This window comes from Stigmatopora argus, chromosome 23, assembly GCF_051989625.1.
Source record: "Stigmatopora argus isolate UIUO_Sarg chromosome 23, RoL_Sarg_1.0, whole genome shotgun sequence".
Classification (NCBI taxonomy): domain Eukaryota; kingdom Metazoa; phylum Chordata; class Actinopteri; order Syngnathiformes; family Syngnathidae; genus Stigmatopora; species Stigmatopora argus.
In genome coordinates, this window is record NC_135409.1 from 7,047,808 (window position 1) to 7,073,554 (window position 25,747).

Consider the following 25,747-nt stretch of genomic DNA (forward strand, 5'->3'; position numbering starts at 1 on the left):
TGTGTTCGTTTTTTTTTTTTTTTAAATATAAAAAGCCTTACTTTGCATGGTCATTTAAAAAAAATAAAAAGCCTTACTATACATGGTCATTTTTTAAAGAAAAAAGCCTTACTATACATGGTCATTTTTTACAAATTAAAAAGCCTTACTATATACTATGTCGTATTTTAAGAAAAAAAGCCTTACTATACTATGTCGTTTTTTTTAGGAAAAAAAGCCTTACTATACTATGTCGTTTTTTTAGGAAAAAAAGCTCTTTTTGCCCCGCCTCCACACTGAATTTCAGTCAATATCGAGGGTTGTTTGAGTTTGTATTCCCTTCAAAATATTCCCAAAATGATGCACACAAATGTCCTCAAAATAGGATAACGCACGACCACTTGCTAACGAGAAGTAGAATAAGGGTTTATTTATTATTATTATTATTATTATTAGCGATCGCTCCGCCTTTCACACTTTCACACAAGATAAATATTTCCCCGAAATTGTACTCGTATCTCGAATTGCTCGTATGTCGAGGTACCACTGTATTTTCTTTCTTTCAGTGTATTTCCGAAATAATGAGCGATCATTCAAATACATTGCAAGGTACCAGTTGTATCTGTTCTTTAATAAATCTTTAACACCAAATCAAAATGGGACATTTTTTTGTACTTTTGAGCTCCCGTCCTTTCACTTTGGAATCTTTCATTCATTCCGATGGCAAGCAATAGAAGTCAGTGAACTACCGACTTACTAGCACTTCATTTCCATTGCTAAAGCCAAAGAATACATTTGTCCCAACTTCTCCATGGACTTGAGCATACATCTGTGGCAAACACTTGACGTTAATAGAAAATAACAGTCCCAAATGTTCAAATGTTGTGACCTTTCTTTCGGCACATCAAGACCGGCTTGACATCCGAGCTCAACTGAGCAAAACGTCTTTTATGACGGCAACCAGTTTACTCCAAAAATATTAATCGGGCTGTAAGCGTGTCAGACGAGTTCTTGTCAAGTAGTTCTTGGTTCTAGTTTAGGTCACAGATGAAAAGAAATCCCTCGCTCATTATCAGAAGAAATGAAATGAGTCTCCAGCAGCCTTCCTTCTCTTTTTCGGATTTTCCGATGGGCATTTTGGAAAATTGCCTTCATTAACTCTCTGTGAGTTCCATATTGCTCAGCTTTTAGAATTCAGCCTATATCTTGGTGTACGTCTGTTTCCAGAAGCCACACTGGAGTCTGGTTGTTGTTTTTCTCCTCGATGCCACGGGCAAATAGTTTGATGAGCTGGCTCTGGACACTGGGGAGAGAGAGAGAATACGAGTTAAACATCCTATCCTTTTTGTTTTGGGCAGCTTGCAGGCTATGATGATGATGATGATGGCAGTGATTGAGTTAGGCAAAAAAAAAGAACAAGAAATGATGTGATTCATGTATACAGTGGTACCTCGACATACAAGTGGCCCGATATACGAGCAATTTGAGATACGAGTAAAATTTTGGGCAGATATTTATCTTGAGATACGAGATAAATTTTGATATACGAGCAGACAGCGGACGCGAAATGCTGCTCATAAGAACATCATGGACACTGGCTCTCTCCCTGCAACTCCCTCGTGTAATGGCGAGCACTGGGCGGAGCGTTGCATTTTTCAGTGCGAATGGCGGAGCGATCACTAATAATAATAAATAAACCCTTATACTACTTCTCGTTAGCAAGTGGTTGTGCGTTATCCTATTGTGAGGACATTTGTGTGCATCATTTTCTGAATATTTTGAAGGGAATACAAAAGCAAACAACCCTCGATAGGTTGCATCTGAAAGTCAGAGTGGAGGCGGGGCAAAAAGAGCCAACCAGGGAGAAGAAAGGTATCAAAATGTCAAACAAAATTAGAATTAAGTTTAGTGTTATGTTCGATTAAACTTATTTTTGAGTGTGTCTGCAACGTAATCCAAGTTCATTTCAATTTGTTTATATTTTACGAGCGGGTTGCCGTGCAATAGAACAAATCCCCCTATGCCACCCCCCACCCCCTCTCTGTCCATCTTTCTCTCTCTCCTCCCTTCGAAACCCGAATAATTTTAGTACTATTAAACACATTTTAGTAATATTAAACCACTAGTTATGTGTTACTTTGTTAATAGATGGCGAATTAGAACAAATAAAACATTTCTCCAATCCAATATCCCATTTTGTGTTTTTTCAGAGGGTTGGAACGAATTAATTAGTTTTTAGTTCATTTCAATGGGAAACGTTCGTTTGAGTTACGAGAAAATCGACATACAAGCTCAGTCCCGGAACGAATTAAACTCGTATCTCGAGGTACCACTGTACCGCAATCTGCGATTAGTGGACTATGCAAACAATGCTTTGTCAAAACTGTGTATGTGTCACGGTAGTTAATCAAAGAAAAAAAAGTCAGTTCATTTTTTTATCTTTTCATTTGTAATCACAAACCTGACTTGGATGGCGGCGTGAGGCAGGATCTCCCCATCGCACGTCCAGTGGCTGCAGGGGGAGTCTCCGAAAAAGGCCGCCGTGTTCCCGGAGCCAATGTGATCCACGTGGGGCTCGCTTAGGTCCGACACCAAGACCGTCTCGTTGTGGCGTGGCTGGAACCGAAACTTTCGGACCCGGTGGATTTCCACGAACGAGTGGTCGAACTGTGGATGGATTACACGGGCATCAGTTCAGCTCAAATCTTTAAAAAAAAACAACAGACAGATGACACTTCTAACCTTTCGAAAAAGTCAATTTCATCCCTATTAGAGTCTTTCGTAAAACATTTTCTTATTTATCCCTCCGCCTCCAGTTAAAAAGCGGTGAAAGCCATTTATTAGAAAGGTCTCGCTTTGCAATTATATGTCATAAATGCACCTAGGGGCTTCTCAATACTTGTTTCTGGAGCGATCAGCCATGCTGATATGAAGTGAAGCATCATTTTAAAGCCCCAAAAATGTCCTAAATGTTGGACAAAATAATTTTTCCCTCCATTTGGAGACATCTGTTGAATAAGTGATTGATGAATTTCTGTTTTGGCAAGAAATTACAACCATGCTTATTTTTGGAATCATTTGCAATACAAAAAAATGGAGAATTTAATTCATAAAATATATATATCAGCCATATATGTATTTTATGAATGCTGATATATAGATATATATATATTTTTTTAATGAATTAAATTCTCTATTTTTTAATTGCAAATGATTCCAAAAATAGGCTTCATTGTTTTTTCTTGCCAAAACAAAAATTCATCATTCATGGGAAGTCGTTTTTGTTTTTGTTTGTTTGTTTAGCTATTACTTTGTATTTGGGAGCTGACAGCACAAATAGGGGTGGTAAAAATATTTTGTCCAACTTTTAGGACATTTTTTGACTCTTTATATATATATATATATATATATATATATATATATATATATATATATGTATATATATGTAAATATATATATATATATATATGTATATATATGTAAATATATATATATATATATATATATATATATATGTATATATATGTATATATATGTATATATATATGTGTATATATATGTATATATATGTATATATATGTATATATATGTATATATATATGTATATATATGTATATATATATGTGTGTGAGTGTGAGTGAGTGTGAGTGAGTGTGTGTGTGTGTACATAATATACACACATACATATATATACATACACACACATACATACACATACATATAGATGTACATGTACATGTACATATACACACACACACGGCTTTATTCTGCTTCTGATGTTGCACGAATAACAGCCAATAGCTGCGCCTCCGCGGGAAGGTTATTTACAACCCGCGGGTGAGGGCGTTTGTTTGCCGAGTCAGCGGCTACCTGGTCTTCCTTGTTAGTGTGGCGGAGGAGGTGTTTAAAGAAGTCCAAGCGGGAGCACTTGCGCACCAGGATGAGGTCGGCGGTGCCGTCTGCCAGGTGGGCGGATGGCGACAGACCCTGCGGACTGCGGGGACACGCGCAGCTCATGTTGGCGGCATTGATGGCGATGAATTTGCCATCAATCTCCATCCAAGTATCACCGACTACACAGTTTAAAAAAATGACGGTAGTGACTGACTTATCGTATATAAGTCGCACCACGAAAAAAAAGTGAGCTACGTAATTAAAGTTAAAAAAAGGAATATCATTTGCAAGTGCAAATGATAATTTTATTCTCTATGCTTCATTGAGTTCGCATTTGTCTGACATTTCCCTTAGGCTCGGAGCAGGAAAACAACAACCAAAACCTGTCACTCCCATTGCACAAAACAATAATATTTCTATTTGTAGGTTGACAAGAGAGGACATCATGAATGTAACATCACAATGATAATTAGGGGGAAAAAAATGAAGACCCAAGGCCGCATTTCATCAGCCACTGGTATTCTGTCTTGTTTAAAAGAAGTCTCAAAGTCAACTACGAAGGTTAGTTGGATATTGATTCATTTCCATTTTTTTATACTGCCACATTGACCTTTCAACATGATATGAAATTAAACCCCCCAAAAATATTTCATTGAAATAATCCTAGAAATCAAAAAATCATAATAATTTGTAATAATCTAAAACAATATATATTTAAAAGAAATCTTTAAAAATACGGAATAATGAAATCCAATTTTCAAAATGTAAAAGGTTTTCTTTTCTTTTTTGAAATTAAAAACCAAACAATGTAACCAAAAAAAAATTGAAATTAATAAATACATTTAGAAGAAAGGACATTTTTCATGTGCAGTGGTACCTTGAATGTTTTAATTTCCCCAACTTTTTCTGTCAAAACAGCTGAGACGATAATTCGCCTCAACCTGTCATTTCTATTTCCCATTTCTCTCGTGGCTTTCCCTGCGACTCAAATATCAACGAACACTCGTAGAAACAATCGAATAATGAGGCCTCTTAGTTTTCATCACTCATTTCAAACATCGAAACTTTACCTGTGTGTGGTGTTTCGTCATTGCGTGTCTCCTGTAAGGAAGTTTGGCGCCGGCATACGCGGCACCTGCAACACAAGCGTGACCTGATTTTCCGCCTTTCGCTTTAACAGGCTGAACTGTTTTTTTTTTTTTTTTTTTAAACTGATGAACTTGTTTATCTCAGTTGTAGTTGCTTACGGGACATTGGTTCACGGTTGTGTACAAGTTAGATGTAGGTGTCAGCTTATTTACCCGGCCCGACACTGCTCTTTGTCCCTGGGGTTGGCTACTTCGTCCTCTGCCGGAACGAATGAGACAGTGCCTTCGTAGTAGTTGTGACTCAGAAAGGTCTTTACCCCTGGAATGAAAAGGCAGAGCGAGCCTTGAGCCTTCTGTCCGTTTAGTTTAGAGTCGAAAAGACAATTCAGAGGCTCTAATTGTGTTGCCGTTGCTCTTGTTTCAACGAGATGCTAATAGCAGAAGTGTCCGAATTGTGTCTGAAACAACTCGCTGAACACTTGAAGCATGCTCAGTTCTGCTCTTGGAATTCAAGTGTTCCTTTCCTGAATGCGCAAGGATAGATCAATCAGGATTGATTAGTTAAGAAACGATTGAATCAAACCAAACCGGTCATTTTCATTTTTATGAGACGGGCTGTTTGGTTAAATGGTCAAAGAAGACGAGCTTTGTATTTTTGATGATTTTAGATAAAGCGCCTGTGCTAAATATCTACTTAATGCCGTGGTACATCAATCGAAGGCCCTTGAAAAATAAGCAGGCTTGTTGGTATCCGTCCAAAGAACCGATACCAGACCACTGCCTCGGCAGCCAAATTCATTTGACCTCTTGATTCCAAAATGGAATCACTTCTTTTGTTTCATATGACAAACATCCTCCTTATACAGTGCTACCTCGATATACGAGTGGCCCGACATACGAGCAATTCGAGATCCGAGTAAAATTTCGGGCAAATATTTATCTTGAGATACGAGACAAATTTTCATATACGAGCAGACCGTGAACAAGACTAGTTCTCTTTTCCAATCCAATATCCTGTTTTGGGTGTTTTTCAGAGGGTTGGAACAAATGAATTTGTTTTTAGTTCATTTCAATGGGAAATGTTTGCTTGAGTTACGAGAAAATCGACATACGAGCTAAATCCCGGAACGAATTAAGCTTCTATCTCGAGGTACCACTGTACCAACGTCATGTTTTTGCTACCTGACAGGTCATATCGAGCCGGACCCAGCCATCTTTGCCTCTCGCTGTCGGTCTGAATGTCCGCGTAGAAGCCATAACCCAGCAACGATACGGAATATCTCAGAAACGTATCATCGTGGTGCACCGAGCACACGTCCATAGCTTGTGAGTCGCCTGTTAACACAGGTTAGAACATCTTTAAATCCATCTTAAACATAGAAAAAATAATACAAAGTCCCACTCACCTACAATGATGTGCAAAGCGGATGTAACTGGATCATTGGTTCCCACCGTAGCGAAGCAGATGCAATCTGTAGAGCCTGAAGACACGTAAAGATAATTTTAGTTCGTTAGATGGACATCAACATGTAACTATTCTTACTCAAAAAGCCCCCCCTGTCCATCTCTCTCTCTCCCCCTTCGAAATCCGTATAACTTTAGTACTATTAAATACATTTTAGTCATTAAACCACTAGTTATGTGTTACTTTGTTAATAGATGGCAAATTAGAACAAATAAAAATGTTTTTCCAATCCAATATCCTGTTTTTGGTGTTTTTTCAGAGGGTTGGAACACATTAATTTGTTTTATAGTTCATTTCTATGGGAAACGTTCGTTTGAGTTACGAGAAAATCGACATACGAGCTCAGTCCCGGAACGCATTAAGCTCGTATCTCGAGATACCACTGTACTTGTGTATTATGCCTGCGTCCAATGCTTTATGTATATTTGTCAACTCTTTGACTGCTATTGATAGGGCTAGACGTCCAATCCATTTGAAGCGTGGTGAGGCCAGTGAATTGACGACCGATCGCTGCCATCCTCCAAATTCAAATGGATAAGACATCTGTTAACGATAAACTCATTTAAATTCACATTAGTTGTATGATTTGACATCAGAAATGTGAAATTGGACATTAAAGATGTATATATTTGCATAAATCACCAACTTGTCATTTTCAAAGCTGTTTTTTTCCCCCAAAATATCCCTCTGTTGGAGTGACCGACCCCACTTAAGTCCCCGTTGGGACCGCCTGCCCTGTTGCCAGGGCAACCCTCTTCAGTAACTCGGCAACGCTTATGTGATCGGCAAGTCTTTGACGTCAGTTGTCAATTAAATACCAGTCCACACTACAGGCTTAATTTCACTAATATATTACTTTAAAATGTTTTTTGTTTCTTTTGTCAATCAGATTTTTTTATTTTTTTGTAGCCATTAGAAGAAAAATCTCATAAAGACAGTTTTTTACACCCTAGCTCTTAGATAAAATAAAATAAAAACTTTTAAACCTGATTTGCGATCATGCTATCGGTATACCTCTGGATGTACAGTGGTACCTCGACATACGAGTGCCCCGACATACGAGCAATTTGAGATACGAGTAAAATTTCGGCCAAATATTTATCTTGAGATAGGAGACAAATTTCGATATACTTGCAGACAGCGGACGCGAGATGCTGCTCACAAGAACATCATGGCCACTGTCTCTCTCCCCGCAACTAACTTTTGTAATGTCTCTACGACCACTGGGCGGAGCATTGCATTTTTTCAGTGTTTTTTTCCCCTGTTCATCAATGCGAATGGTGTGCGTTATCCTATTTGTGTGCATCATTTTGGGAATATTTTGGAAGGAAATACAAAATCAAATAACCCTCAGTATTGACTGAATATCAGTGTGAAGGCGGGGCAAAAAGAGCCAGTCCAGGAGAAGAAAGGTATCAAAATGTCAAACAAAATTAGAATTAAGTTTAATGTTAGGTTCGATTAAACTTATTTCTGAGTGTGTCTGCATTGTAATCCAAGTTCATTTAAATTTGTTTGTTATGTTACGAGCGCGTTGCTGTGCAAAAAGTCCCCGCCCCTCTCTCTGTTCATCTCTCTCTCCCCCTGCGAAATCCGTATAATTTTAATATAATTAAACACATTTTAGTGCTATTAAACCACTAGTTATTTGTTACTTTGTTAATAGATGGCGAATTAGAACAAATAAATCCTTTTTTTTTCCTATCCAATATCCTGTTTTTGGTGTTTTTACAGAGTGTTGGAACGAATTAATTTGTTTTTAGTTCATTTCAATGGCAAACATTCGTTTGAGTTACGAGAAAATCGACATATGAGCTCAGTCCCGGAACGCATTAAGATCGTATCTCGAGGTACCACTGTATTTTGTTGATTGTAACTCATTGACGGGCCATGAAAGCGAACTAAAAGCATTTTGAAAATCCGATCTTTTTCATACACAAAGCAAGTTACATGGTCAGGCCCAATTTCCGATCACTTGATCAGATCAGGGTCATCTCTAGTCCACAATCCAGTCTCCTGTAGTATGCAGCCTCACCCGCAGGGATAATCCCGATGCGGAGGGAACATGGTGCCAAATGGACATCCGGTTGGTTGGGATCTATGCCGTGCTCCATTTGGGTCCTGGCGACCAGTCCGTGTAGGATCTCACTGAACATCCCGTCTCCGCCCACACACACCACTCTAAAGTTGACATTTTCCAAACAACATTATTATCTTTAGCCTTTTGAATAAGTGATTGTCATTTTTTGCAGTAACATTTTTTTAGATTTGATACTACTCAAAGCAATATATAAATGGGGAGGCGTAAAAATAATAACAAATAATGTTGAAAAACCTGTTTTGATTATTCCAGTCACTTTTGTTGTTGCGCATTCACAGCATTATTTGTGAAAACGGCTAAAAATCTAAATATTGAATCTAAACTAAATCCGTTTCAAATTTATAAAAAATTTACAATAAATATTTCGACGTACCATTTCATATTTAATAAATGTAGTATTTATATATTGACTCCCCAAGTTAAAAAAAAAACTTGTTTTAAGCTAAATGCAATAAAGTGTTAACTGTTGAGCTGCTTTAAATTAACCAGCCTGTAATTATCTTAACTCACCCATCGTATTGGTCGAGCTTCGCTTCGGTTCTCAAGTGATCTCTGGCATGATTGGCCCGTTCTGTAACTACGGAAACAAATAGAATCATCGGTTTCAATGAGCCAAATGACGGGAAACGGACAATAACCAGCCGACGTGAAGAAGTACCGCTACTTGAAGTATGTACCGGACCCCGTTGTACAGATTGATTTACGGGAGAAAATTGAAAACGAGGAGGCAACAACAACAAGAAAAGCTCATTCCGATATCGTATATCACGCCCTTTGGAGCCCGGGAAAAGGAAACAAAACAAAAGCAAAATTCCAACTGTAAATCTGCGCGGCGGCCTTCTAATAACAACACTTGCAAGCCGGCGCTCCAGAACAAACAGTATTTACTCTGATGGACCATCAATAGTGCAGACTATGTGGGGCTGCTGCAAACACTTATTGAATAATAGATGTGTTTGGATACCCGAGCTTATCAGCTATCACCGCCTCCATTAAGGTGCCGGCGTGATTAATGGCAGCGGAAGCCAAATCATATTCTCCCAAGCCTCTTCACGCCAACACGGGCTTCCGCCGGGAGTCATTTTTTTATTTCACTGTCTCAGGTCCACCTCTGATAGCCACCCACCAATCACGTCGGCGGCGATGCAGGCTCGGGAAAACAGCGGTGCCACCTTCTGATCGTAAATGTACTTGGCTTGACGCTTGCCGCCGTAGGGATTGATGTACACCAGCAGACTTTTGGGGCGATTGGCTGCACAGAGAGAAAAAAAATTATTGATCTCTATATATATACAGTGGTACCTCGACATACAAGTGCCCCGACATACGAGCAATTTCAGATGCGAGTAAAAATTTGAGCTGATGTTTATCTTGAGATACGAGACAAATTTTGATCTACGAGCAGACAGTGGATGCGAGATGCTGCTCAGAAGAACATCATGAGCACTGTCTTTCTGGTCGCAACTCCCTCGTTTAATGTCTCTGTGGTCACAACTCCCTCTTTGTAATGTCTCTGCGAGCACTGGGCGGAGCGTTGCATTTTTTTCAGTGTTTTTCCCCCCGTTAGTCATTGCGAATGGCGAGGCGATCGCTAATACGAGTTATATAGACTACTTCTTGTTGGCAAGTGGTCGTGCGTTATCCTATTGTGAGGACATTTGTGTGCATCATTTTGGGAATATTTGGAAGGGAATACAAAAGCAAAATACCCTCGATAGGTTGCATCTGAAAGTCAGGGTGGAGGCGGGGCAAATAGAGCCAACCTGGGAGAAGACAGGTATCAAAATTTTAAACAAAATTAGATTTAAATTTAGTGTTAGGTTAGATTAAAATTATTTTTGCGTGTGTCTGCATCATAAACCAAGTTCATTTAGATTGGTTTATATTAGGTTACGAGCGTGTTGCCGTGCAAAAGGTTAATGTTTTTTTTCCACAAAATGTCATGGCAGGCCAGATCTGGCCCCCGCGCCTGAGGTTTCACAACCAGGTATTACGATCATCCTTTATTTAAACAAATGTGCACATTGCCATCAGCTTGATGAAGTTTTCATTAACAAAATAAGCCCTCGAGAAATAATGAGGAAGGTGCTAAGCAATCGCCAGGCACTGCATCATTCGGTGATAAACCTGCAAAAACTGGTCAGACGAAAAATGCTAAATGGCTTGTTTATCGCCGATGGAGACCGAATGGATGGATTAGATGACGAAAATCCAATCAAACATTTGAAAAGTCCTCAATGTTTTCCCCAATTTCTTAATGCCATTGCTGGAAAACGTTCAACGGCCGAGCACTCAGAAAGCAGCTGTGTGTCAAGACTTGCCGCCACCAAAATACATGAACGAACGGCCTTAAAAGTAACATTGTATTCCTATCCATTTTCTGTAGCCTAGAGAGGAAGCGTCTGCGAGAGAGATTCTGAAAACTGAATCCTATCATATAGATTTGCCTCGAGACGTCCCCGGGGGCGTCGACAGAAGCTGCCGCCGAAAGAAATTCATGTTTTTTAGGATAACAGCCACCCGCAATATTGAAGACTCTCTACTCGGAACAGTGTCACGCGTTAACTCTTGCTGCTCTAAGAAATAAACTATAACCAGTGATGAAACGCTTTCCAAGGAGGAAAGTGAGGTCATGTTCTGAATTACTGGCAAGATTATGCAAAAAATAAAAAATAAAATCCTATTCAGTGGTACCTCGACATACAAGCAATTCGAGATATGAGTAAAATTTCGGGGAAATATTTAAATTTGTTTATGTTATGTTACGAGGGCTTTGCCGTGAAAAAGTATTAAACCACTAGTTATTTGTTACTTCGTTAATAGATGGCGAATTAGAAGAAATAAAACATTTTTTCCAATCCAATATCCTGTTTTTGGTCTTTTTTCAGACGGTTGGAACGAATTAATTTGTTTTTAGTTCATTTTAGTACTATTAAACACTTTAGTAATATTAAACCACTAGTTATGTGTTACTTTGTTAAAAGATGGTGAATTAGAACAAATCAAACATTTTTTCCAATCCAATATCCTGTTTTTGGTGTTTTTTTCAGAGGGTTGGAACGAATTCATTTGTTTTTAGTTCATTTCAATGGGAAACGTTCGTTTGAGTTACGAGAAAATCGACATACGAGCTCAGTCCCGGAACAAATTAAGCTCGTATCTCGAGGTACCACTGTACAATCCAACCTTGCAGTTAATTAGTTTCAGTGTTAGTGTCAATTCATTTTGCATACTTTGTAATTCCAGTTGATGATTGATGGTTTGAATCCATTGCTGGCAAAGTCCCAGATCATCGCAGTAAAAGGTGATCTGGTCACACTGCCACTGATGCTGCATGGTCCTCTTCACGTAAAAAACTGTCACGGAAACAAGAAGCCTAAGTATAGAGATAGCAGACTTCTGCCTAAGCAGCCACATTCTAAGCGATGACATATTTTTGATATCTGTGACTTTTGACTCTTTACCTTCTCACGACATCACATTCCCTGCAATTATCAGTTAAATAAGATAGAGTTCAATCAAATGATTGCAAAAATCTTCTTCTGACCTCTATGACCTTTGAGCTCATGATTCCGAAATGTAACCCAAACAATCAGATGCACAGCCCCCCGGCATCTGTAAACATCGCCAACATATGCATACCTATCCAAGATATGAATAGCATTTTTCTTTTTCAATAACTGACTATTTGCTCATTGCCAAGGTCAACCAATCCATCTAGTTTTACATTCCACAGGGAACTTTGCTTAAATGTTTACATTCCAGGCTTAAAAATGTGCATGCCTGGCACTTTTTCTGATTCACTTACTTGCAAAGCATTGAATTTATCAGTCATTTGAGTTGGATAAATGTTTTAGGAGGCGCCGGCAAATCTTTCTATAGCCCTAAAGTGCGGATAGAACGTGCCATCTTTGAGCAAAATATGATCTTGGGCTCTTACGCCACAATAGCTTTCTAATATTAATTCCATCATCTTGTTGGGATACAATCTAATTGCTGAAAAGCGCTACGTCACGATACCTCAAAACGATTAAACTACAGTCGTACCTCGACATACGAGTACTCCGACATACGAGCAATTTGAGATACGAAGGTACGAGGTACCACTGTATCAAATTTGTTGTGAGCTCATTTAAATGGCTGTGATTTGCACACGTCCCTATAGTGCGATCGCATATTCTAGCGGAAACGAATTCAGGATCACTACCTGTAAATGCATGAGGATTGAGTTGCAGATACTTGTTCTCCTTGCTTCTGCCGCTCGTATCCGTCTGGTGCACGGCTACGACTTCGGACACGTGAGCGGCGTGACGACAAGCTGCAAAAACACAATCCTAAATCATTCAATGCAGTACGGCAATACTTACTCATAGAATGTGATAAACACATAATACACATACTTTAATACATGATTTGTAATTTACTGGTTGTATTATTTTTTTCCATGGTCTAAAAATGTGGCTACCAGATTGGCACATCATCAAAACTTATCTTGTAAAAATGAGATCAGATCGACAGTAAAAATAACATCAGCATCAGAATATACCTAGTAAAGTTAGTCAAAAAATCCAACCATGTGACCCAACGACTATTTGGCAAAGTACCCACCCTCTATTCTCCTCTTTTCCCATGGGAAAGCGATTTAAGAGGCCCCAAAGGTTCCACATGAGGCAAAAAACGACCTGTACGTCATTTAGGCAAGGCAAACCATTTCAACACGACACTAATTAAGGATTCATTGCAGAATCAAAATGGAATTAGATTTTTTTTTCCCTAATCACTTTACTCTATTTCGATCGATGAATTGCTTCAGCACTACATACGAGTGATAAACCCCTTTAAATTCAAAGCAGTGCATATTCCCCTGCACTTGTTGCTCCATTTTAAAAGTGTCTGACCTCTCCATCAGTCTCACACACAATCCTTCCTCCACATCTTCTCCAAGCCGAATTATGAAGTTGATACGGCCAAATGGATGGCAGGCGCCACAACATATTATTTCTCTCCAGAGAGTCTGGGCAGGAATGGGATTTCATTTCGTTCTCAAATAAAGATGATGCGGCGTGCCGGCATGAATACGTTTACAGCCATCGATATTCACACTTTGACAAATAGGTAGCAGAGTGATGGCCTTGTGGGGAATGGCGGCGCCGGGATAATATGACATCCATTCCAACAATTTAAACATAATGTAAATGGAATTCAGACACTGCATATGTCTATGTATTCCTCTCAACAACAAAAAATGCACATTCTGGAGGATTTGCATGAAATTCACTCCCGTGGGTCCCTACTTGTTGATTTTGTGGCATTTCAGGTCAATTCCTACACCATACACAACATACAATTTGATATGGCGACAAAACTGTGTCTTACACAAAAGTAAAAGATTAATACTGGAGCGATAGTCTACCTGTTATTAACCACACCCATAACGATAAGGCAAGGCGTCTCATTTTTTTCTCATATTTATGATGGTGCTGATAATGGTTTTACAGTGGTACCTTGAGATACGAGCTTAATTCGTTCCGGGACTGAGCTCGTATGTTGTTTTTCTTGTAACTCAAACGTACGTTTCCCATTGAAATGAACTAAAAACAAATGTATTTGTTCCAACCCTCTGAAAAAACACCAAAAACAGGATATTGGATTGGAAAAAAATGTTTTATTTGTTAAAATTCGCCATCTATTAACAAAGTAACAGATAACTAGAGGTTTAATATTACTGAAATGTGTTTAATAGTACTAAAATTATACGGATTTCGAAGGGGGAGAGAGAGAGAAAGATGGACAGGGAGAGGAGGGGAGGCTTTTTGTACGGCAATGCTATCGTAACATAACAAACAAATATAATTGAACTTGGATTACGATGCAGACACACTCAAAAATAAGTTTGATCGAACCTAACACTAAACTTAATTCTAATTTTGTTTTATATTTTGATACCTTACTTCTCCCGGGTTGGCTCTTTTTGCCCCGCCTCCACCCTGACTTTCAGTTAATATCGAGGGTTGTTTGAGTTTGTATTCCCTTCAAAATATTCCCAAAATGATGCACACAAATGTCCTCACAATAGGATAACGCACGACCACTTGCCAACGAGAAGTAGTATATACGCCATTTGCACTGACTAACGTGAAAAAAAAAACACTGAAAAAATGCAACGCTCCGCCCAGTGCTCGCAGAGACATTACAAAGAGGGAGTTGCGACCAGAGACATTACACGAGGGAGTTGCGGGGAGAGAGACAGTGGCCATGATGATCTTATGAGCAGCATCTCGCGTCCGCTGTCTGCTCGTATATCAAAATTTGTCTCGTATCTCAAGTATTTGCCCAAAATTTTACTCCTATCTCGAATTGCTCGAATATGGGGCCACTCGTATGTTGAGGTACCACTGTACTAGTCTTGAAGTGACATGTAAAGACAGGAATCCCATCAGCGCATACATTTGCCCGAGTTTTGAGCCAGGAGAATTCCTCTAAGCTACACGCTAAGCCCCTCGGCCATACAAGGCCCAAATCCTTTGCACTGCGCTCTGACATCTTTTCCCTTTGTGCTCCGAAAAGGATCTTAGTAATGGCACTTGGCCTCAGTGAGTAGCCTATTCACGCCGTGCGGCTCAGCGTGTTGCTTTTCAGCCCAATAGGTCGTCTCGCTGCTGAATGTCAGGTTTTTAGGAATTGTGATGAGTGTGTGTGGAAAAGATTATCACAACTCACGAGGGGCTGGGGGAGTCTTTTTGCTCCTGGTCTTGCGCTAGAAAAAGTAGGTCGAAGAAAGTGCTTGGAGCATCTCAAATCAGAAAAATCCTGGCAAATGAGGGTCCGAGAATACATCCACTAATTTGGCACAATCACATGAGCGAAATGAGTGCAGTGTGATAGATCATTCAATAAGCAGAGAGATTCCGTAATAGAATGAGTTTGTCTAAGTTACAGCTTGAACTGTGCAGATTGTAGAAGCAGACTCAACAAATAAATGTTCACAGTAAGAATAATTGAGCATCTATCGGAATTCATCTTCCAGTATGTCCTTTTAATGGTTTCTGTCATAACGCTGAGAGCTGTAACCTTACCAATAGTTAAAGTGTATCATTAGATAATTGAACGCAACACAATGAGTGACAGCCTTAAAGGCTTCCCACAACAATTGAATCATTCAGAGCTGTCCTTGTGTAAAAAAATTGCACCTTACTTTTCATGTAAAACTCATTAGATTTGCAATCCAAACTCATTTGGAGCTAATTGTAAACAGCAGAAGGACCACAGTGTGCATTATAACAATTGATGGTGTTTTGGTTTTCGTTGCTTTAGGCATGTTGCTGTTTATTCTGATGATTCAAAACCAGAGTGGGATCACTCTGATATATATATATGTGTGTGTGTGTATATATATACATATATACACATATATATGCATATATATATACGCATATATATATACATATATATACGCATATATATACATATATACACATATATACACATGTATATATATACATATATGCACATATATACATATATATACACATATATACATATATATACATATATATACACATATATATACGCATATATATACACATATATATATATATATATACATTCATACACATACACACGTTCACATACACGTACACATACACCTACACACACACACATAAACACACACATACACAACATACACATACACACACATACACACACACATACACACACATACACACATACACACACATACACACATACACACACATACACACACACATTCACACACACATTCACACACACACACACACACACACATTCACACACACACACATTCACACACACACATACACATTCATGCACTAACCATTCACGCTCACACTCATGCCCTGCAAACACCACCCAGTGAAGACCCACGTGGGATCGAACCCTCAACCCCATAACTGTGAGGCTGATGCGTATATAGTATATAATATGTGGGTGTGTGGACTGGGTAATCATATAAAATACAGTGCAGGCCTCACCTTCCTTCAAAGTGACACAAAGCCATCATCTTATTTATATTCAGCATCACTCCTATGCTCCACCCCCCCTGCTTGTACACAGCGGATGTCCATGTAATCCCTCTGCCATTACTGCCACTTGGCAACAACAATGTGTTGGAGGACAAGACGGCACAAGTCGAAGGCAACGTTTGCTCTTGGCTGCTTCGCGCCATTTGTCGAAGCAATTTCCCTTTGGATGTGAGTGTGGAGATAAGAGGGGTTGAAGTAGTGATCATTTTAGTTGCAAAATAAGTGGGAAAATTCCCTCTCTTAACCCACACCCAGTGCCAGAAGGTCTCCACCCTTTTGCGTTGATTCATGGTGTAATTAGCTTCCCTCCGCTGTCTATTGACCTCAGCTGCAGCAGGTAAATAAATGCAATCACGGTAATGAAAGGGCCCGTATTGCAGCCTGTAATGCGGTACAAACCTGCAGTTTACCCAATCTCCAGCTGTCGTTTTCTGGCATTCCTCGCCTTTATCGCTTCCCCTTCTGCGGCCCTCTTTCAACGCACAGACAGGGCTGCACATGGAGAGGCTGACTTTAGATTTACAAAATGCAGATCCACACAGGCTGACAAACACGATGGGCCGGGACAATGGATTGCATATCCTCCCTCCCCGTGCCTGTGTGGGTTTTCTCCAAGTTCTCCGGTTTCCCAAAAACATGCATGGTATGCTGATTGAACACTCCAGATTGTGCGTAGGTATGAGAATGTGCGTGCATGATTGTTATTCTCTGTGCCCAGCAATTGGCTGGCTAACAATTCAGGATGTACTCTTCCTACTGCCTGTGATTGGCTATCTGGGATAGGCTCCAGCCCCCCCTGTGAGGAGCGTTGGATTTTTTCAGTGTTTTTTTCCCCGTTAGTCAGTGCGAATGGCGTATGTACTACTTCTCGTTGGCAAGTAGTCGTGCGTTAGTTATCCTATTATGAGGACATTGGTGTGCATCATTTTGGGAATATTTTGAAGGGAAGCATCATTTTGTGCGGCCCGAGAAAGTAAATCATGAGTGCCGACTTTCAGTTTTAGGATCAAATTAAAATGAAGAATATATATGTATATTAAATATCCTGATTTTCCCCCTTTTAAATCAATAATTGTAATTTTTTAATCCATTTTTTCTGTTTTTAGTTCAAAAATCATTTTGTAAAATCTAAAAATATATATATATAAAAAGCTAAAATAAACATTGTTTTAGATCTATAAAAAACGGAATATTCAGGGCTTTTGATCCAGTTCTTTTAATCCATTTATAAAAAAAATATCTAAATATTATATCTAAAATGGTTTCGGCCCACATGAAACCGAGTTGACGTTAATGCGGCCCGCGAACCAACCCGAGTCTGACACCCTTGGGTTAGATTAAACTTATTTTTGAGTGTGTCTGCATCGTAATCAAAGTTCATTTAAATTTGTTTATGTTATATTACGTGCGCGTTGCCGTACAAAAATTATCTCCCCCCTCTCTCTGTCCATCTCTCTCTCTCCCCCCTTTGAAATCTGTATAATTTTAGTACTATAAAACACATTTTAGTAATATTAAACCACTAGTTATGTGTTACTTTGTTAATAGATGGCGAATAGAACAAATAAAACATTTTTTCCAATCCAATATCCTGTTTTGGGTGTTTTTTTCAGAGGGTTGGAACGAATTAATTTGTTTTTAGTTCATTTCTATGGGAAACGTTGGTTTGAGTTACGAGAAAATCGACATACGAGCTCAGTCTCAGAACGCATTAAGCTCGCATCTCGAGGTACCACTGTACTTTTAAAATGAATGTGTGCAAATGACTACTCTTCATTATGATGCAGAATAAGTTAATCCCAAATTAAAATGACTGACTTTTGTCGATCACTGGCTTCCACATATGTGGACATCATATTTGGGGTCATGTAGGCCATATTTGTATGCCAATGTCAGTAATCTGGCCTTAATGACTGAAAATATGATGTGTGCGTATGCAGGCACCAGATGTCGTTACGTTTTTAATAGTTACTTGCCCTCTTTCTGGCTCGACCTGCTCCATCAGTTCCTATAATTGATGCCAAAATAATGCACTGCCAAGCCAAACAATGCAGTTAAACTTGAAAATCAAGGCTTGTTGACGACAATACGAGTCACAAGAAAAAGCACAAGAGGAATAGTTCATTAAAATGACCATTTACTTTGCCTTTGTGATTGTAAACTGATGAACCCAAACGAACAAAGTGGGAAAAAAACATAAGCCACGTTGAAATATCAATCACATTTTTGGGAGTTGGGATTTTTATTTAATTTTACACCAACAATAAACATTATATATTATGGTAATAATAATACAGCAATCTTGAGGTACACTACAGTTGATGTTTCCAGAACTTTTTGTACAATTTAATTAGAAAATATCATTTATGAAGCCACCCCTAAATGTTTTGCAGACCCAGCCAAATTAGGAATGATTTATAGTCCAGTTCTTTCTAATAACTGGATATAAATTAATTCCAAGTCAGCCTATTCACTTTGCCCAAATGTCCTACTTCGCTTCAAGGGATTCTGCTACACAACAGATCTGAATCTGGCTTTATCGTTTAACGGTGAAGCAAATATTTCAACATCATCCCCACCTTACCCAGGGGGGCAACACAGAGATATACGAAGCTTTAGTAGGCCTCAGGTTACGCCTCTCGCTGAGTGCCGTTATTTGAGTGCAAGGGGCTAAAGCATATGCTGTAGGTCTTTCCAATATCTCCCTTCCAGGTGGCAGTTTTTACTCTCACTCGCTCTCTCGCTATATATTTATATATACAGTGGTGTGTATGTTTGGTCACCGGGTTCGCTCGCTGTCAAATTATGACAGAGAGTTTACTGTTGATTTTTAGATATTAGATATTTAGATATTAAACTCTCTCTCTGTCATGATTATAGTTTTGAGAGCTGGTTTCAACAGTAACAACCCGGCGACCAAACGTCCATTCTACCAAACGTCCGTTCTACCAAACGTGCGGTCGACCAAACGTCCGGGGATCAAACGTCTTTCGACGAAACGTCCGAGTACCAGTCAGTGCGAATGGCGTATATACTACTTCTCATTGGCAAATGGTCGTGAGTTATCCTATTGTGAGGACATTTGTGTGCATCATTTTGGGAATATTTTGAAGGGAATACAAACAACCCTCAATAGGTTGCGTCTGAAAGTCAGTGTGGAGGCAAAAAGAGCCAACCCGGGAGAAGAAATGAATCAAAATGTCAAACAAAATTAGAATTAAGTTTAGTGTTAGGTTCTATTAAACGTATTTTTGAGTGTGTCTGCATCATAATCCAAGTTCATTTAAATTTGTTTGTTATGGCACGAGCGTGTTGCCGTGCAAAAAGTCCCCCCTCTCCTCCCTCTCTCTCTGTCAGTCTCTCTCCCCTCCACGAAATATGTCTAATTTTAATATTAAACACATTTTAGTAATATTAAACCACTAGTTATTTGTTATTTTGTTAATAGATGGCGAATTAGAACAAATATAACATTTTTTCCAATCCAATATCTTGTTTTTGGTGTTTTTTTCAGAGGTTTGGAACGAATGAATTTGTTTTTAGTTCATTTCAATGGGAAACGTTCGTTTGAGTTACGAGAAAATCGACATACGAGCTCAGTCCCGGAACAAGTTAAGCTCGTATCTTGAGGTACCACTGTATATAAATATAAATATCAAGCTGCCCCTCTCTTTGCTCGTGACTGACAGCTGCTCTGATTCAAGCAAATCCAGTTAAATGTCAACGGCACCATGCACACGTGACATTTACTATTAGTAATGAGTCTTCTTGGCATTTCCACACACTTGATGTTTGGTTAAAAGAATAAACATGAAAAACAGGCTAAAGAAAAGCTGTTATGGCAAACCGATGACGTGATTCTCCAAGATAAAATCGGCGAGGAATCGTTCTACTCCGGTTCAACTCGTACCTGCACTTCTATCCATCATCTCAGTGGTTTTAATTCACACATTTGGAAGTATTTTCTGGGTGACTCAGACAATAGTTCCTCCCACTCATCATTTGCATATCCAACAGGATTATTTCCAAAATGGTGAGCATGGAACTAGTATCTCAAAGAGCAGACATGCCCCGGGGATGTTTGTAAAAATAATAATTTTAGCTTCAGCTGCAATAACGAAGCCAACAGGAAAAAAATAGGCCTATAAGAAATAATGGAAGGAGAGCATGAATTAAAATTGCCTTGTCATCCAATTTGTCTCCAGTTTGAAACACCGGCTGCAGGTTCGTCAGGCGACGCTGTGGGGCCACAACGATCACCATGAGACGTTTTGATGTGATCAACTTGGAACATTGGTTCAATAAAAGCAAGTGTTTATGGCGGCATATTTTATAGTGCGCTTGATACCACTTTGAAGAAGGTCAATGGTCAGGTTTAGAGGAAAGAGTGCTGGCAATAATTGTCCCACTGGATACGCTATGATGATTTCAAACAGTGGAACTCGTTTACATGAGCAAACATTTGTCCCAGAGCAAATACCCATATGTTTGCTTTTGTGAGGTGTGCAAATAATTTAAGAATTAGATGAAAATATTATAGCGGAGATGAAAAAGAAAACAAATAAACAAACAAAAAACACTGCCCTTATATTTTTTTGTGACTTGGGTACAGTGGTACCTCGACATACGAGCACCCCGACATACGAGCAATTCGAGATACGAGTAAAATTACGAGCAAATAATTATCTTGAGATACGAGACAAATTTCGAGATACGAGAAAGCCAGGTGGCCAAGACAAGAGAGATAATTTTAGTAGTACTTATATGGTATATAAACATAAAAGTGGTAGTAGTAGAATTCAGATAATGTGTACTTTATTGGTTTGCTTATCTTGCCTCCTGTAAGTAAATTGTGTTATAAAATATTTTATTTACAAAATATGATTCCCAATGACATTTCCATAGCACATCCATGGTAACACAAATCTATATAAATCACTTGTATGACATCAGTTAAACTTTTACTATGAATCACTTACTAAATATTAATAATTTCTCTCTTCTGCATAGACTTACCTGTTGGTGAAGTGCTGACAGAACTTTTCAAGTTCTTTCCAATATCCTTCCATACCAGAAAATCCCGAAAAAGAATCACATTCACCTGGCCGTGCTTATTGAAAAGGTTTGACAACAACACAATATACTGATGATCCATTTGCTGATCAACTTTTGGAGTTGCCACAAAAGACTGAGCTCACTTAGTAGTTCATGTGGTTGTGCATGTAATGACTAAGTGTCCGGGAAACTTGTTTTGAGCAAAGATCGTGTATTAGGCGAGGCATGGCTCACTCTAGATCACAGGTGTCAAAGTGGCGGCCCGGGGGCCAAATCTGGCCCGCCGAATCATTTTGTGCGGCCCGAGTAAGTAAATCATGAGCGTCAACTTTCTGTTTTAGGATCAAATTCCAATGAAGATTATAGATGTGTATTATATTTCCTGATTTTCCCCTTTTTAAATCAATAATTGCATTTTTTTTAATCCATTTTTTTCTTTTGGTGTTTTTAGTTCAAAAAGCATTTAGTAAAATCTAAAAGTAAATATATAAAAATATTTTTACTGAGCCCTTTTTAAATAGCCTTGCACTATCACCCATTTACAGGTTAATCAGCTAAAAATTGTTTGTGTCACAAAGCAAACTGCCTATAGACTAGGGGTGGGCAATTAATGGCCAAATCCTGCTTAAAAGTTTATATTACATTATAATTACATTATTATTGGATTGTTTGCATTTATTTAGAAATGTATTCGTTACTATTAAATTTAATTGACGTTTTAAATTCACATTTTTAATTTTTAAAGTCAATTGAAATATCAATGCTGCTCTCTCTAATCGCTGTCAAATTTGATTGACAGCGCACTTCAGTTTTGTCAACAAAGCCACTAATAGTGACGTCAACAACCTGAAGGCAGATCTTACTTCTGATTCGTCCGTCATCCGGAACGATTGCCTCGACCAATCAGGGACGCGCTTACTCCCGGGTAAGCCAGTACCAACATGGCCGCTCTCTGAGTTTTGGAAGAAGGAACCTGGAGTAAATAAACCCCGATTTAACATTTCAGAAGCCGCGACAGCGTCCGATCGTCTGTATTTCGATACCGATTGGACCCGAGAGGGGAAAATGTCGGGTGACGGAAACAAAAAGCAGTTCTGGAAAAGAAACGCGGCGAAGGTTCCCGGCAGGTAAGTGACGTGTTCCCTTCCGAACTAACATTACTACATTAGCATGGCTAGGCTAGCTCACTTTTAGTCTCCCTGCTGTCAATCGCCAGTGAAGTTCACTTCGATCTTCTGGCAATCTGTCAAGCAAAACAATAGCAACAATAGCGACTCTTGCGTGGGTAGTACATGCGCCCCATTTCAGTGCCGCATGCACGTTTCCAGCCAGCTAAACACGGAATGCTAAAAGTGGCTATCGCAATCACAGACTTGATTCCCCATAGCTGCACTAATTACAACTCAGATTTTTGTTTGCAAGATGGCTGCGCTGTTTCTCCTCGTTTTTTAGTGTGTGTGTTTTTCCCCTCACTTTCTTCAGCATCCAGCATGTATATGGCGCACAACATCCACCTTTTGATCCACTTCTCCACGCTAAGTAAGTGTAATTCACTATTTCTGCATTTGCTGTTTGGAAAATCATGCCTCGTGGCTTGTTAAGGGCGGATTGTGAAGGAGGAAGCGGCCTTACCAGAAAATCAAGTTGTGGTTAATCTACTTTGCAGGAAATTCTTTGGAACAATCAGATCTTTTCTTGCCTTTCCAGTTTGGGTGAATGTTGTAGTTAAACTGGAAACCTTTTCCATCACACCTTCTACTGAAGATATTTGTTGATAATTCAACTGACGTATATGTTGGTATTGATAATTAACCATACTATGGTGCAAAGAGCAACAGATGATTTTTGATACATTTGATTTTAGCTATGTGTTGTTCTTTATACAGTGGTACCTCGAGATACGACCTTAATTCGTGCCGGGACTGAGCTCGTATGTCGATATTCTCGTAACGCGAACGAACGTTTCCCATTGAAATGAACTAAAAACAAATTAATTCGTTCCAACCCTCTGAAAAAACACCAAAAACAGGATATTTGATTGGATTTTTTTTATTTGTTCTATTTCGCCATCTATTAACAAATTAACACATAACTAGTGGTTTTATATTACTAAAATGTGTTTAATAGTACTAAAATTATACGGATTTCGAAGGGGGGAGAGGGGGGGTTGCACGTCAACCCGCTCGTAACATGACATAAACAAATTCAAATGAACCTGGATTACGATGCAGACACACTCAAAAATAAGTTTAATCGAACCTAACACTAAACCTAATTCTAATTTTGTTTCTCCCGGGTTGGCTCTGTTTGCCCCGCCTCCACTCTGACTTTCAGTCAATATCGAGGGTTGTTTGAGTTTGTATTCCCTTCAAAATAGTATTCCCAAAATGATGCACACGTCCTCACAATAGGATAACGCACGACCACTTGCCAACGAGTAGTAGTATATACGCCATTCGCACTGACTAACGGGGAAAAAAACATTGAAAAGATGCAACGCTCCGCCCAGTGCTTGCAGAGACATTACAAAGAGGGAGTTGCGAGGAGAGATACAGTGCCCATGATGTTCTTATAAGCAGCCTCTCGTGTCCGCTGTCTGCTCGTATATCAAAATTTGTCTCATATCTCAAGATAAATATTTGCCTGAAATTTTACTCATCTTGAATTGCTCGTATGTCAAGGTACCACTGTAGTAACTTTTCTCCTCTGTTGCCCCTACCGTTCAAGCTTGATTAAAGCTGGCCAGAAACCATCTCCCGCCACCCCGGGCAAGCCGAAGAAGGCCACTACTTTTCAGGAGTTTGAGAGCATCACAAGTGATGCCTGGGATGTTGGGGATGATGATGACGAACTACTGGCCATGGCGGCGCAGAACCTCAACATCGAGGTTGTCATGGAGACTGCCAATAAGGTAACACCATCAGCGCCAATATGTTTCCTGTCATAATCATTCTTACACTCTGCGCAGGTGATTGAGAATCACAGCAAGTTGAAGGAGAGGCAAAAGCACGATGACTCCACGGACTCAGGGCGGAGGGACGATGACCCACGAGAGGAGGTGGCGGATGAGGAGGATGAAGAAGACGAGGTAGAAGATGAGGAAGGAGACTTGACAAGTCCAGAAGTCTCCTTGACATTCCACGAGAGTCTCGACACTGACGGTCGGCTGGTGAAATCTCACAGCGAAGCTCTCATTGGCTCCCCAAAAGGTTAGTGCTTTTACATTCCCTTTTTTAAAAGTGAGACATTTGTTTCATTAATATGGCAAGTCCTACTTAAGTTGAAGTCTTTACAACCAAAGCTGTCTCACTGAAGTGATCTTTATTATATCTTGATTATCTCATAATTCTCTGTCACAAGGGGGGAAATTAGGACAGAACGGAGAAAAAAAAGAATTCATCGAGACTCGAGTTCAGTGGCAAACACAATATTAGATGATGCAAATTATCTCCGGCAGTGCATCATTAGAAAGAAGTGGGGAAGCAAGTGGAGGACGGGCTAGAATTGTACTTTGTGGATGCACTTACATTTATTGCAAGTCAAGCATAGGGCAAAAACACGTGACCGGACGTTTGGTCGCCGGACGTTTGGTTGCCGGACGTTTGGTCGCGGACGTTTAGTCGCCCGGACCCAAACAACCGGCGACCAAACGTCCGGCGACCAAAAGTCTGGCGACAAAACAAGGTAAAACAACACGGTCTACGCATCAATAAAAGCCAACAATGGCCCTGAGCAGTTTCACTGAGCGGACGTGTGAGTGTAGAAGAGTTTGTATGTACATGAGTTGTCCCCTTAGGAAGGGACGTCAGTCAGGGTCTTAACAAGTTCTCCAACAAAAAACAATAAAAGTCCGGGAAATTTGGAGCTTTTCTTTAGCCTAATAATTAAATAAGTATGACTAAATAATAATTTGCGGTTTGTATTTAGGGAATTTGAGCAACAATTTTAAATGGTAATTATCAATAACCTTCCGGGCGACCAAAAGTCCGGCGACCAAAAGTCCGGCGACCAAAAGTCCGGCGACCAAAAGTCCGGCGACCAAATGTCCGGCGACCAAATGTCCGGCGACCAAATGTCCGGCGACCGCAAAACCATGAGGTAC

General features: G+C 39.5%; 2 protein-coding genes across 7 annotated transcripts in view; one reads left to right on the forward strand and one right to left on the reverse strand.

Annotated features, from left to right (window-relative positions):
* Positions 1–589: 589 nt before the first annotated feature.
* cerk (ceramide kinase) lies at positions 590–21,824 on the reverse strand. Of its 2 annotated transcripts, none has more exons than XM_077594330.1 (13): positions 21,607–21,824; positions 12,735–12,845; positions 11,761–11,883; positions 9,654–9,779; positions 9,038–9,104; positions 8,462–8,607; positions 6,368–6,442; positions 6,144–6,296; positions 5,175–5,280; positions 4,944–5,008; positions 3,850–4,052; positions 2,441–2,646; positions 590–1,282 (listed from the first exon to the last, which is right to left on the reverse strand). In XM_077594330.1, the coding sequence occupies exons 1-13, from the start codon at positions 21,743–21,745 to the stop codon at positions 1,174–1,176; spliced, it is 1,629 nt and encodes a 542-aa protein (XP_077450456.1). In that variant the 5' UTR covers positions 21,746–21,824; the 3' UTR covers positions 590–1,173. The 2 variants fall into 2 exon arrangements, with proteins under 2 accessions (XP_077450456.1, XP_077450457.1); XM_077594331.1 differs by lacking the exon at positions 21,607–21,824 and adding an exon at positions 16,990–17,227.
* A 709-nt stretch (positions 21,825–22,533) lies between these two features.
* Positions 22,534–25,747, forward strand: part of tbc1d22a (TBC1 domain family, member 22a) — a 137,776-nt gene continuing 134,562 nt past the window's right edge. For 4 of the 5 annotated variants that reach the window (XR_013298308.1, XM_077593587.1, XM_077593585.1 and 1 more), the window contains exons 1-4: positions 22,581–22,772; positions 23,128–23,184; positions 24,373–24,556; positions 24,614–24,854. Coding sequence is in view for 4 of the 5 variants with exons in the window: in XM_077593587.1 (XP_077449713.1) it covers positions 22,711–22,772; positions 23,128–23,184; positions 24,373–24,556; positions 24,614–24,854 (544 nt within the window). In the remaining variant the exon portion in view is untranslated. The other variant, XM_077593586.1, reaches the window with a different exon arrangement.

Coding starts and splice junctions, on each gene's coding strand:
- cerk (XM_077594330.1), bottom strand. CDS start 21,745: ATGGATCATCAGTATATTGTGTTGTTGTCAAACCTTTTCAATAAGCAC. Junction 9,105..9,653: donor CATCGCCGCCGACGTGATTG/GTGGGTGGCTAT, acceptor TTGTTTCCGTAG/TTACAGAACGGGCCAATCAT. Junction 6,443..8,461: donor CATCGGGATTATCCCTGCGG/GTGAGGCTGCAT, acceptor ACGTGTCTTCAG/GCTCTACAGATTGCATCTGC.